Here is a 12,574-nt window from a genome sequence, read left to right as displayed (position 1 = left end):
AAAAATGCAAATACTATGTATTTATTTAAAATTTCGTAGTATATCTATGGAGTGGTTCAATAATTTTCTTAACTTCCTAATCATCACAACACGTGTCATATGACTTTAAAGGAAGATAAACTTTGAATTCTTTATTGACATTAATCACATGAAAGATTATCTATTTAACTGTGTACAATTTCAATTCAAACACATTGCGGAAGCATATATTTATTCATATCTAATAAATATTTTTGTTGTGCAGAGTTTCTATTAGTTTACTATGTTTACTGAGGAACACAAAATGCTTTGTTATACGATATTCTATTTTGTTATTAATTTTTATTTTGTCGATGGATCTACAAGTTGTTTAAAAAATTTCTGTCACTGCAGCAAAAAAGATAACAAGACGTCGTGTTTTTCATTAATATTCATTCCTAAGATCCCAGAATATTCTTTTACGCTACAGTTAAAATCGAATACTTTCTTACATCTGGACAAAAATACGTTTCATAATGTAACAGACATCAATATTGCACATTTATTATTGCGAGAAAATGGTATTCTAACCGTAGCAAATGACACGTTTAAATTTCTGAATATAATGAAAGAACTGGAAATTTCATTTGAAGAGAAATTAAATCTATCAACTCTTGAAACATCCTTTTGCAGCGTAAATTCGTCTATCATTGAAGAATTGAAATTCGAAAACAATGGATGGGAAAATGTTCCGAAAACTCTTTTCAAGAATTTAGCTGGAGCTAATATTTCTACACTTTCGTTGGACTCGAACCATCTTTCTACTTTTGATGCAACTTCAATAGAGCTCTTTCATCAAGTGAAAAAAATCACATGTACATGTAAAAATAATGCAATTGAAAAGTTGTTTATCACGAATGGTTTACAGACAGTGGAAGAACTAGATATGACTTCGAATCAAATCGTACAGCTTCCGAACTTTTGTTTTAAAAATAACTCAACTGCTGCTCCAAAGCTTAAAAAGTTGATTTTAAATGATAATGCTATTCGGTCGCTTACTTACAGATCTTTCATGTGTTTGGGCAAATTACTGGAATTAAAATTGAGCAATGATAGAATAAAGGAAATCGGGAATGATATATTTTTACCATTGACAAGTTTAAAAAGGCTTGCAGTAAATTATATGAAACTGATAAAACTTGAAAGTCGTGCTTTCAATTGTGTTTCTTTGCAAAAGTTGGAGTTTATACAAAACGATTTCAGATTTGATAAGTACAAGAGATTGACGCAAAATCAATTTTTAGATTTTTACCTAATCTCACTACCCTCCAAATGACAAGGAACTATTTGCCAAAAGAAGAACATATTCTTCTTAAAATGTTTTCACCGTTGAAAAATTTACAGAAATTAACATTGCAAAAAACATCGTTGTCTTCATTGCCAGACAATTTTTTCCAAAACAAACCTTTTCTTCATACTTTAATGTTACAAGGAAATAGCATAAGTAGATGGAATTCAACTCTTTTCCATAATGTTACATCTCTCAAAAAATTAAACTTCAATGGTAATTCAATTAATCTCATCAATGAAACTTCATTTCCCGAAAGTATGCTAGCATCATTGGAAAGTTTAGACTTATCACTCAATCCGTTTTGGTGTATTTGCAACCATAAATGGTTTGTGGATTATCTTCGTACTTCCAAATTATCATCAAAACTGGTTAATTGGCCGGGATACTACCAATGTTCTTTTCCAGAGAAACTCAAACGTGTTAAATTGATAAACTACATGCCAACAGACGAGACTTGCAGTGAACCAGATCCTACCAACACCATCATTGCATCTGTTTTATTAGGTGCCTTTCTTGTAATTTTAATAGGAAGTGTGACTTTGAAATGTCAAAACAATATTCGTAATGCGATATACCTCTATCACCTCCGTCGACGTCGCCAGCGTAGATCGGTTCGCTCTGACTTACCGGAAACTTACGAATTCGATGTATATGTTGTTTACTGTGCGGATGATCGTAAATGGGTCCACGAGGTTCTTTTGAAACGCTTAGAAGATGAAGGATTGAAAGTTTGCATTCACTTTCGAGATTTCGAATTGGGCGAAGGTATTGTTGAAAACATTGAAAGGTTTATGAATAAAAGCTGGAAAATTGTGGTCATCATGTCAAATAACTTTGCTAAAAGTGAATGGTGCCAGTGGGAAGTTAACCTTGTCCAAGAAAGAAGGCGCCGTCGAGGAAAAAACGCGATGGTTTTGATAATGCTTAAGCAAATTAATTCAAAACATATGACAAGTGCGCTTCGTACATTACTTTATACAACGCCATATTTATCGTACACAAAGCGACTCGGAAAAAGATTATTTTGGACTGCTGTCATTAGCGGTGTTAACAAATCGTATAACGATCCTCCAATTGCAGTTTCGTACATTGCATAACTTCTGACGACTTTTTTGTACGATAATAATTATTTTTCTTGGACAAAATGTGTTAGCAATTTATTTCACCAGTCCAGAACTGAAACTAGCTCTAATGAATGGTCCCTCTAGTCTGTTTGTTAGTTAGCGAAAATACAAGGTTGTCTTCTGCTTATGAACATAATCATATTAGCTATTAGTTCCATTAATAGCTAATTATATTCCTATCAACGGTGAAATAAACAAATATATGTATTTATGGAAAGCCTCAATTATACTTCAAATCCAGCTTGTAGTATAAGTATTGTTTCCGGAAATCTTTTTTCGCTATCATTGTTAGCTATAACTAACAATTTTGTTATCTCTTATAATTTAAAAAGAATGGGTTTGAGCTGTGATTGATTTGATTCTTACTGTTCAATATTTTTTTTTCAAATTCTAATATGACGCCTATCAAATGCTTTTGATAAAATACAAATATATTGAATGTCAGCTGATCAAAGACGTTATGGTTTGCTGGATACAATTTACTCTCATGTCGTATTCAGTTATATGTTAGCACGAAAACATACACAAGTAAAGAATGAAAAAAATGAGGCGGTACCATTTAATGCCACCTATAATTTTCACCCTATAAAACCATACTGTTAAACTCACATCTGACGCATGTGTATAACCAAAGCATACCAAACAATGAAAACTAATACATTGACGATTACACTGTTTGCTAGAATTTTCTCAAAAATTCGGATTCGGACTAAAACGTTGAATAAACTAGTTATTAATCTATGGTAGACCATTTTCGGTAATCGTTTGTGCACTTCATAATTATATCTCTCATTCAAATATGTTTTCGACAAAAATGATACTTTAAAAGAAGTCAAACACATTTTTGATATAAATTAGAATCATTTCACTAACAGCGTGAACAAGACCATTTCCTAATGCGTTCAGGTTATCAAATGACTCGCTGAGATTAGATGACCGTTCATCTGTTACGCCCACTTTTAATATCGAACGTACATTTGTATTATGCCATTTAAACTGTTGGGTTGCCAAAGGTTCTAAACGACTTAATCAAATAATACGAATTACTAGCAGAGGACTAAACCTTATATGGTGATTTAAATGTTGAATACTTTCTTCTCGTGAAACTACATGTACTTTACACTTTTATTCAATTTAAATCCCAGTTGGAAGGCTCTTGACAGACTGAGTTAACGTAGAATCACTGTTATCGATAGCCGATCATAAACAAGTTTAAAGTAAATGATTCAATATTATTACCAACATTAGTTTGCGCTGTTCTGAAAATGATTTTACTCTTAAAGCTGAAAAAAAATATGGCAACGATTACACAAAAATCACAACACTGTAATAGAAATTAAAAAATGAAATTTTACTTTGTCAAAGATACATACATATATGCATACATGATTTGCCTCCACCATAATTCAAAAAAATAAAATTGTCTTATTAAAAACTTGAAACCTCACAGTCATGGTATGATAGATACAGAAGAACATATTTATAAAACAATTCAATACAGACATACAATTCATAAACAACAATACTATACACACATATATTTACAGAATAGTGCAATATATGAATAACATAAAAATTACATTGTTTAAATAAAAAGCATATAACTAATATACATGTACATGGTATACGTTTATATCAATTTCTATATACAATTCATGTTTGTTGATAATTTGGTCATTATGGGAATGTTGTACAATGATAATTTACCATTGGTCAAAGTCAAGGTGGCCTGATGGATTAGTAGTGTAGTAGGTCGGAATGTATTTGTTGCGTAATGGAAAACACTAGTAAATCAATCAGGTAACATAAAACTATAAAATACATTTCATCTGCAATCCTTTTTTTAGAGTCACAAGTTCAATGAATAGTAATTCATGTCAAAATAGTGGTGTTATATTTAACTTCAAATAGCTTTTTGCTCAGGTACCAACTCAATCTAGTAAAAATATCAAATATCTATTATGAAACGAGTCAAAGCCACGTATGAGAAAAACTAAATACAGTGGATCTATTATCATGAATGTTGTTTGCTTATTTCAAATGATATTTAAACAAATAAGCTACCAGTATAATTAAAAAGCATTCTTTTCTAGTTCTTTTTGTTATGCTCGGAACGACTTTTGTTAAAAGGTTTCAAGTTAACAAAAGAAATATGTGAATAAAAGAAGAAATAAGTGAGAAAGCATTTTCAAATTAAAACAAGCACAGAAATTAATTAATGCATTATGATAAACGAAACAATAAAAATCACCAGTACAGGGCTGATATGCATAAAACAACTAAAGTTAAGATATCTTTTCGTAGTACTTGTTTGTCGTAAGACATAAAGAAAAGTCTATCCGTTCGAAACAAATCTTAACTTAAGTAGTTTTATGCATATAAGTCAACACCTAAAGGCTTACGAAAAAGAGGACATCGCATATTGATGTTAAAAACAATGTTTGAAACTAAGAATTGAAAATTGTATAGAAATGCATCAAAAATAGAAAAAATAGAAAAACACAAATTTTTAAAATAACACGTTGAAGTTAAAACTGTTAAACTGGAAGATATTTATCATAAAATTTTGGTTCGTCAAGTAGAGGAAGTTTAAGTGTCAGTTAGAAATTTCACTGACGTGATAAAGATCATGTTAATAGTTTTTTAAACTTTCTAGAGTTTAAAATCATTCAAGACTCTAAATTTCATACGAAAAAGAGTTAAATGATTTTACATCATATAATCGAAATATATTTCAAAATAAACATTGCTGTTGGAGGCAAACACAAGTAAATAGATATTTAAGTGCACAGACTATGGTTCTTAAATTAAAAAAAATACCATTTTTAACTATATCTTAAACAACATAATTGCAATTTCAGCAATCTGTAGAAACTTATTATATTCTTTCAAATTTAGATTTTGACAGAAAATTACTAGAAACTCAAATACACAAGTCATTGTTGTTGTTTGATTTACGTTCAGTGGCAAATATTTTATAGATGTTCAGGACTATAATTACACACATGAATCTTATATACTGAAATTAGAATAAAGGTTAAAAGCAATTTAAAAATGGCACAGTTGTGAAATAAAGTAAAGGGAAATTGAGCTGACGATCTTGTGACTTTTCATTTGATGACAAAAAATGTGTAAAAGTAAAATTTTCCATGCAAATACTATAACTCATCCTTTGTAGAGGGTATGGGTATGGTATGATTCTTCTTGCGACTTTTTTTTTAATTAATGCAAAATATTTTTTTTTAAACACACCGATGGATATTTCTTAAACATTATTCTTATTATTTGATTTCAAATAGAAACAAACAATTGATCTTGAAATTTTATATTTAAAATATTCAAAGAAATATGCATCAACAAAAGATTAATGGTCGTTGTCTTATTCCATACATCTTTTATTTAAATAAATTCGGAAGCAATATTTGCATTGTGAATGCGAACCTCTTGTAAAAAGTGAAATGAAAATATTTCATTATGCAACTTTGAAAAAGTACACTTATCTTGAGACTATTAAAGCTACCGTCATCTAAATTATATTATTGTATAGCAATATAATATTTCCCACAGAAAGTAACAAAAAGTTAGCGTGCAATAAATTCTAATTTTGAATCTTCAAAATTCATGACGTCATCAACGACAAAATCTTAGTTTAAACCAATTAATACTTTTAAATATTATATTGCTATACAATAAAAGGGTTATTGCATGAATATTGGGGAATATTGTCCCTCGTAGAACATATATTGCACTCGCAAGCTCGTGCAATATAAAGTTCTACTCGAAACAATATTCCCCAATATTCATGCAATAACCCTATATTACCGCATTAGTCAAAGCAACAAATATTGGTATCTTGTTCAAATAAGTGTTATTATTCATAACTTAATAAACAGTCTGTGAAATTACAAAATGATAGATATAAAAGACTACAATAAACACAAATCTAATACATATCAAAGGCATCTCTACCGAACCAAATGTACCAAAGTTCTTATATAATAAAATCAAACACAAATATTTCTTTCACTTCTCACTGTCATCAAATACACATATATTCATTGCTTATTCTATGAAAAAACGAATCACTTTTAAACTATTTCTTTTTGTGATTATAATAATATTTCCTTTTCAGTTATACCATAACCATCTTCTCGCTGAAACGAAAATATCATGCATGTTTTTCTGGTGCTAAGAGCCGTCTTAAACTTGCAGTGAAGGGATAGCTTTATTTTGGCTCCGTGTTTCAGGCATCACCTGAGATGAGATGAAGAACAGTAATAAAAGCGCAGTTCCTTTGCTTTTTGCGCATTTTATGTGCACATACTGATTTTGTGTCAAGAATGGATACCCATATCCTCTCTTTTCAATAACTACTGAAGCATGTGCACTAAGCATTTGGTACTACATTGTATTGATATTCTTGTACATACATTTTTGACTGTTCGATATGCAAAAGATAGACAAAAAATTACCCAAATAAAAAGTACAGATATGTTCAATTACAATATGTCTATATTCATATACCGAATATAAATGAATAATTTCGTTCGTATTCATGTAAATGGGTTGATTGGTGTTTAGTTATTCTTTTCTCCTCCTTTTTTGTTTTCTCACGACGCATATAACCTCCACCTTAAAAAAAAAGAAGCATTCTACAAGTTGTTTATCTTTATCTGGCCAAATTATTCGTTATTTTATAGATATCTGAATATCTATATGCTACTTATTGTTCAACTATAGTTATTTGAAAGACTGTTGATTGCTTCCTCTTTAGTAATTTCACTCCAGCCTTTAGGTATTTCCGGTAATTCTGCTGAATGGTGTCTCGTAAGTTCGTGTTGAAAGCGAAACATAACCCACATCCAATATTTTGAAGTGTCAGATGTTGGAGAAATATCCCATTCAGGAAAGTATTTTTGGTACAGTTTGTATGGTTTAAACTGTTCTTTATCGTGAAATTTAAAACTTGCCTTTGAAGAAACTTGGAAATTACAGAATTCAACCGTCAGCTTTTTGTCGTGTATATTTCGAAAACCACCGATCCCCGTTGGTCTGTGCTGTATACATTTATGTTTGAATCCTTGTTGCACATGATCTTTATCGGTATTTCTACATGGTTCTGCACAAAACATACATTTCGATGTACAACCCCATAGTTTATTCATTATTTTTGTTACTGGCGTTTCCTTCCATTGGATTGTATTATAAGTGAAATTATTAAAATGTTCACTTATTTCTTTTCCAACATCATGTAGATCTCTTGTAATTATTTCTGTATAGTTCTGGATGTCTGGTACGTTTTGGGATTGCACGTGAATGAAAGTGTCATTAGGAAATGGAATTGCTTTAATTTCGCGAGTGTTTAGAATAAACAAGTCTAACCATTTTGAAATACTATCTTCGTTGTTCTGTTTACATTGTCTTGTTGCTTTTGCAACGCATTCTACAAGCTGAGTAAGCAACTCTTGAATGTGGCGTTTTGCCAAAGTGCCATATGTACTGCAGTTATCATGATTCCTGTTAAAAATTGTTTCATTCATGTGTTTAGTAACCCAAACTCTTGCATATTCGCTTGGGTCCATTATAAAGCTAATGTAGTGTTCGAAACTTTCCAATTGAGCCAACTCTTCCATAATTGATTTCATAAGACTGTACTTTTCATGACTGAAAGATGTCATCACATGGTCTTTGACATCTATTGAAAGAAGATCAGCAATATGATCAATGGTAGTTTTGGTGACAGCATCCTTGAAAAATAGAGCAGCTATTACATTTTCCGTCTTACTTTCGAAAACACTTATGAACATACACCAAACAGTACCTTTGTACACTTCCATTTGAGCTTTAGGACTGTGTTTTTGCATGTAACTGTCATTCAGTCGAATGAAAAAATATGTAATGTAAGAAGTTACATGGGTAGCAATCATCGCTCTGTAAGGTGACAATAAATTAAACTGATAGTCATTAGTTCGATGTTCATTGTGTTCCTCTATTTCATCTGATATAATCATCAGTATTTCGGTTGCATATGAAATTTCAAATCGAACATCTTGTGTGCTGTATTCGGCTAGTTTCGTGTCAATTTTTCGAAATATTCTATCGGTAACCTGGACCGCAATTCTTCTATAATCATTCTGAGAAGCCAAACTGCAATGCCTTAGTTTTCTGATTATGCTTATATGATTACTAGATATCTGCGAAAGGCTTATGCTACCTTCTAATATTTTCATCTTTTGATACTTTTCTGTTCTCCTATTGCTAGTATTCCATGGTACACCAGGGCTTAGATGCATTTTCTCAGTAAGCGTATCTTCGTTTCCATTTCCTTCTGTGAGTTTATTAGATATTTCGATGCTTTTGTTTTTATTGTACCTAACATTTGCATGAGTAAACCATATCACTAGGTAACGAAAGACATGAATAATTATCATGTTTGTATAAGGCGTAAGCAGATCAAATTTATAGTTATTTGTCAAATGTCTGTTATGATCTTCGATATGACATAAAATAATATCTAGAATTTCATCTGCATAGTGCATTCTAAATTTCACATTTATTTTTTTCAGCTGATCAAGTTTTGAATCGATCCGTTCTAGCAACTTGTCAGTAACCTTTACTATTTGACTACGGCATACATCTGTATCCTCCTGTTGCCAACCTAACCCATACAATGATCGCTTGATACTGAAATGTTTTCGTATAATATCAATTTTTCCGACAGTACAAATCAAACTCTTAAAATTATGATAGATTTGACTCTCTTGGTCAGAAAGTTCAACAAAAGAAGATGACACTTGCCCATCGCATTTCATTGAAAGCATATCAACAATATCGTCTTTTATTGACACATATTCATCAATATGCATTAAAGATATTCTGTCTCCAGACTGGCATTCCATAAAGGCAGCATCAGATCGAAATTTTTCCAACTGAAGTGAATCAATTTGATCTTTAATTGATATTTCATTTTCGGGTGGTTCTGTTTCAAATTGAGTTATCCAACTCTTCCACATGTGCTCAAATTTAGCCTTCAAAACATCATCACTAGGCTTCTGACCTCTCATTTCAATGGCTAGCTGATGTGCAAGATCATTTATTTCCATTTCGTGACGCTTTTGTTCGCTAATTTTAAGTTTTTCTATTCGAATTTCTTCTTTTGTTTTCATTATGTCAGCCTTTGATCTGTCAATCAATTCATCTGAAAGCATTTTTAATCTGTTATGTTTGTTTTGCTTCCATTGAATCATTACATCTTTTAACGAACTAGATTCTACAAAGTTATCTAGCTCATTTATCAGAACATTCACCTGCTTTGAAACTTCGCGAGAAAGAAGTTTCATAATTCTCGGAACTGCATTCGCTAAATCCTGCTCATTTATGCAATATAAAAGTTCTCCCTTTGCTTGAAGCAAACCGAATTCGGACACAAATTTTTCTAGTTTCCAAGTTAATGCTTGATATTTTCTTTCCATATTGTTATATGCCTTAAGCTCTAAACTGTTTCTAAAGCTAAACACAAAATCGTCTTTAAGTATCCCTTTCCAAAGATCATCTATTCGCAATATGGTATCTGTAATGGTCAAGTATGTTTCCCTCTTTGATGCTAAATCATGTAAAATTGCATTCTTTACCTCTTCAACTCGACTGCTGTACCCTGGATTAGCAGGCGACATAGGCGGGTCACCACTCCATAGATCAGACATGTACCAAACATCTTTTTCACAGTCAAAATCTATAACCTGACTGAATGATTTTATATCAGCTATCTTCTCCTGTTCAGCTGCTTCTTTTGTCATTTCATCTAGGGTTTCAAGAAACTTTTGTCTGCCTTGCATCATTTTGTCGTATGCGTCACTAGCTGAAACATTTTGATGAATAAATACGCATTTCTGTTTTAAGTTCAGTCTTTCATTTGCAAGCTTCAATCGCAAGAAAGCATGAACAGCTATTTGCAAAACATCTTTCACTTCTGCAGTGTTTTCCCCTTTAATATTCACAATTGTTATGTCTCCTAAACCAATTACAAAAGTTGCTAATTCATTATCATGACTATATTTCTGATATGCAAGTTCTGGCGCTCTTAAGCCTTCCGTATCTATAACAACAATAAAGTCAAACAACCTTTCAGATGTGATGACTGGAACTAACTGCATAAATACACCACGTGTACAACGACCAGCGCTAACTGCAAACTGTAGTCCAAACATTGTGTTTAGAAATGTTGATTTCCCCGAACTTTGCACGCCTAATACGGATAACGCCAAAAGTTTTTTGTCACCAATTATTTCCTTCAGTTGATTTAAAACTGCTTTGACCCATGTGAGTGGAACATTTGCAACATCTCCGTCCATAAGCTCAAATGGATGACCTGTAAGAAGTAATTTAGCACCGATTACTGGCAACTTCTCTGCAAGTTTACAGCTAGATCTTGAGTTTGACTTTCCTTCTATGATTGCTTCGTACATTTGGCCAATTTCACGAATTAGATGTTCAAATCCGAAAGAAGCTTCGGCTAATTCAAATTCACTTTCGTTAAGTTGATGCTTAATCTGATCTATTCGTTCATGATCTTTTGTATTTTTTACAGATCTAAATGTCTGCCATTCTCGTTGGTATCTTGCTAAATACTTTGGAATGACTTTACGAGACCTGTCATCGAGAAGTAATTTTAACCATCTAATAAATAATATGAAATCCTGGTCTACATTCAAAGTATCCATTAATGTAGCTATAAAGATATGCATAAACTGTCCCAAGTTTTCGCAAATGTGTGACTGAATTGCTCTTTGCTTGTTCATAGCCTGCTTTATTTGGTCACCTTCTTGTAGAGACGTGTATTGCGATGTTTTATTCAGAGTTTTGCAGAGGTTGCTCCAAATTTTCCATGTCTGTCCTTGTAATGGAACAATTATGTCTTTGAAACTGTCATTTTCTGAAGGAATGCAGTCAAGAATTTCGTTTGCTTTTCTCTCTGAATCTTTACAGGGACTACTTCTTTCAATAAAACGACTTAGCAAAGATATAGGTTTAGTATCCAATAAGAGTTCGGATATTTTATATCTGATTGATTTTCTTACATCAGACGAGCTAGAAATTGTTCCGTCTTTGGACAGCATACAAAACGAGGTTTTAAACTGATAACAACTAGTCTCATGTTTATATGCCTTATAAATATCCGCTGTTGTCTCTGTGTCCGTGTTATTTGCTTCGATTGCCAAAATAACACCTACATTTGATTTGTGTATCTGGAGTAACACTTCCTTTGTTTCGCTATTGTGTAAATTTCTGATATCGGTTAGAACAATAACAACGGATGATAATCCTGCGATAAATTCTAACTGTTTTCCATGTTGTTGACTGTTTCCTCTGAGATTTAGAAACATGGTTACATTGTCAAAGACGTGAGATCGTTCTGACGGTATGTACCATGCTCCTTCGATAAGTCCTTCACTTATTCTTCGTTTGACTGTACCGAGAGGACAATCCTTATTGAAAAAAGTATTGTGATATTGATCAGATAGAACATCATTGATTATTTTTGATTTTGAGACATTTATTTCGCCTAAACGCAGAAATCCTACCACATGGCATGGGCAATTCATTACATCAGATTGTACTGTTGCTTTGGTTTCTGTTATGCAATCTACTATAATTGACCGTAGTGGCCATGTTGAAAAATTTAAATGTTTGTTTTTTACAGTTGGAAAACATACAGGCACAGCTAGTTTACATACAAACATTTTTTCTGCGAGAATCTGCTGGAAAATAGTTGAACTACAATGGAAAAGTGCTACAAAAAGATCAAGAGGATTTAAGTCCTGTTGATTGTCAATGTTGTGGAGCAAATCATCCAAAAACTCATCATAGAGTATACCTTGGTTGTGTAATTTAGTCTTCTTTGGAATTTTCTCAAGCAATTCCTGAATCATTTTGTCACGTGCCGTGTAATTTATCATTATTATTTGCTTTAAAACGAGCCACGGAATATCTGTGTAAGAAACTACTTTTGGTGTTTCTTTAATTTGCATTACATCCATTAAATGAATCCTTTTTGGGAAATAATTTTCTAAGCCAATGTCTTTAACAAACCTTTGCAAATTAGTATTGCTATCATATTGGTCCAATGTTTGGACTAATAATG

The 12,574-nt window shown here is 32.0% G+C and overlaps 1 protein-coding gene and 1 pseudogene across 1 annotated transcript; one reads left to right on the top strand and one right to left on the bottom strand.

Moving 5' to 3' along the window:
- The first annotated feature begins 262 nt into the window (after positions 1-262).
- On the top strand, positions 263-2,783 carry LOC143045056 (toll-like receptor 4; annotated as a pseudogene).
- Positions 2,784-8,091: 5,308 nt separating this feature from the next.
- On the bottom strand, positions 8,092-12,362 carry LOC143046559 (interferon-induced very large GTPase 1-like). The gene is made up of 2 exons (XM_076219718.1): positions 9,232-12,362; positions 8,092-8,128 (listed from the first exon to the last, which is right to left on the bottom strand). Exons 1-2 carry the CDS (start codon positions 12,360-12,362, stop codon positions 8,092-8,094), a joined length of 3,168 nt encoding a protein of 1,055 aa, XP_076075833.1.
- Between the last annotated feature and the right edge of the window lie 212 nt (positions 12,363-12,574).

This window comes from Mytilus galloprovincialis, chromosome 9, assembly GCF_965363235.1.
Source record: "Mytilus galloprovincialis chromosome 9, xbMytGall1.hap1.1, whole genome shotgun sequence".
NCBI lineage: Eukaryota > Metazoa > Mollusca > Bivalvia > Mytilida > Mytilidae > Mytilus > Mytilus galloprovincialis.
The sequence above is the reverse complement of the archived record's forward strand: the minus strand, read 5'-3'. Positions and strand labels throughout refer to the sequence as shown.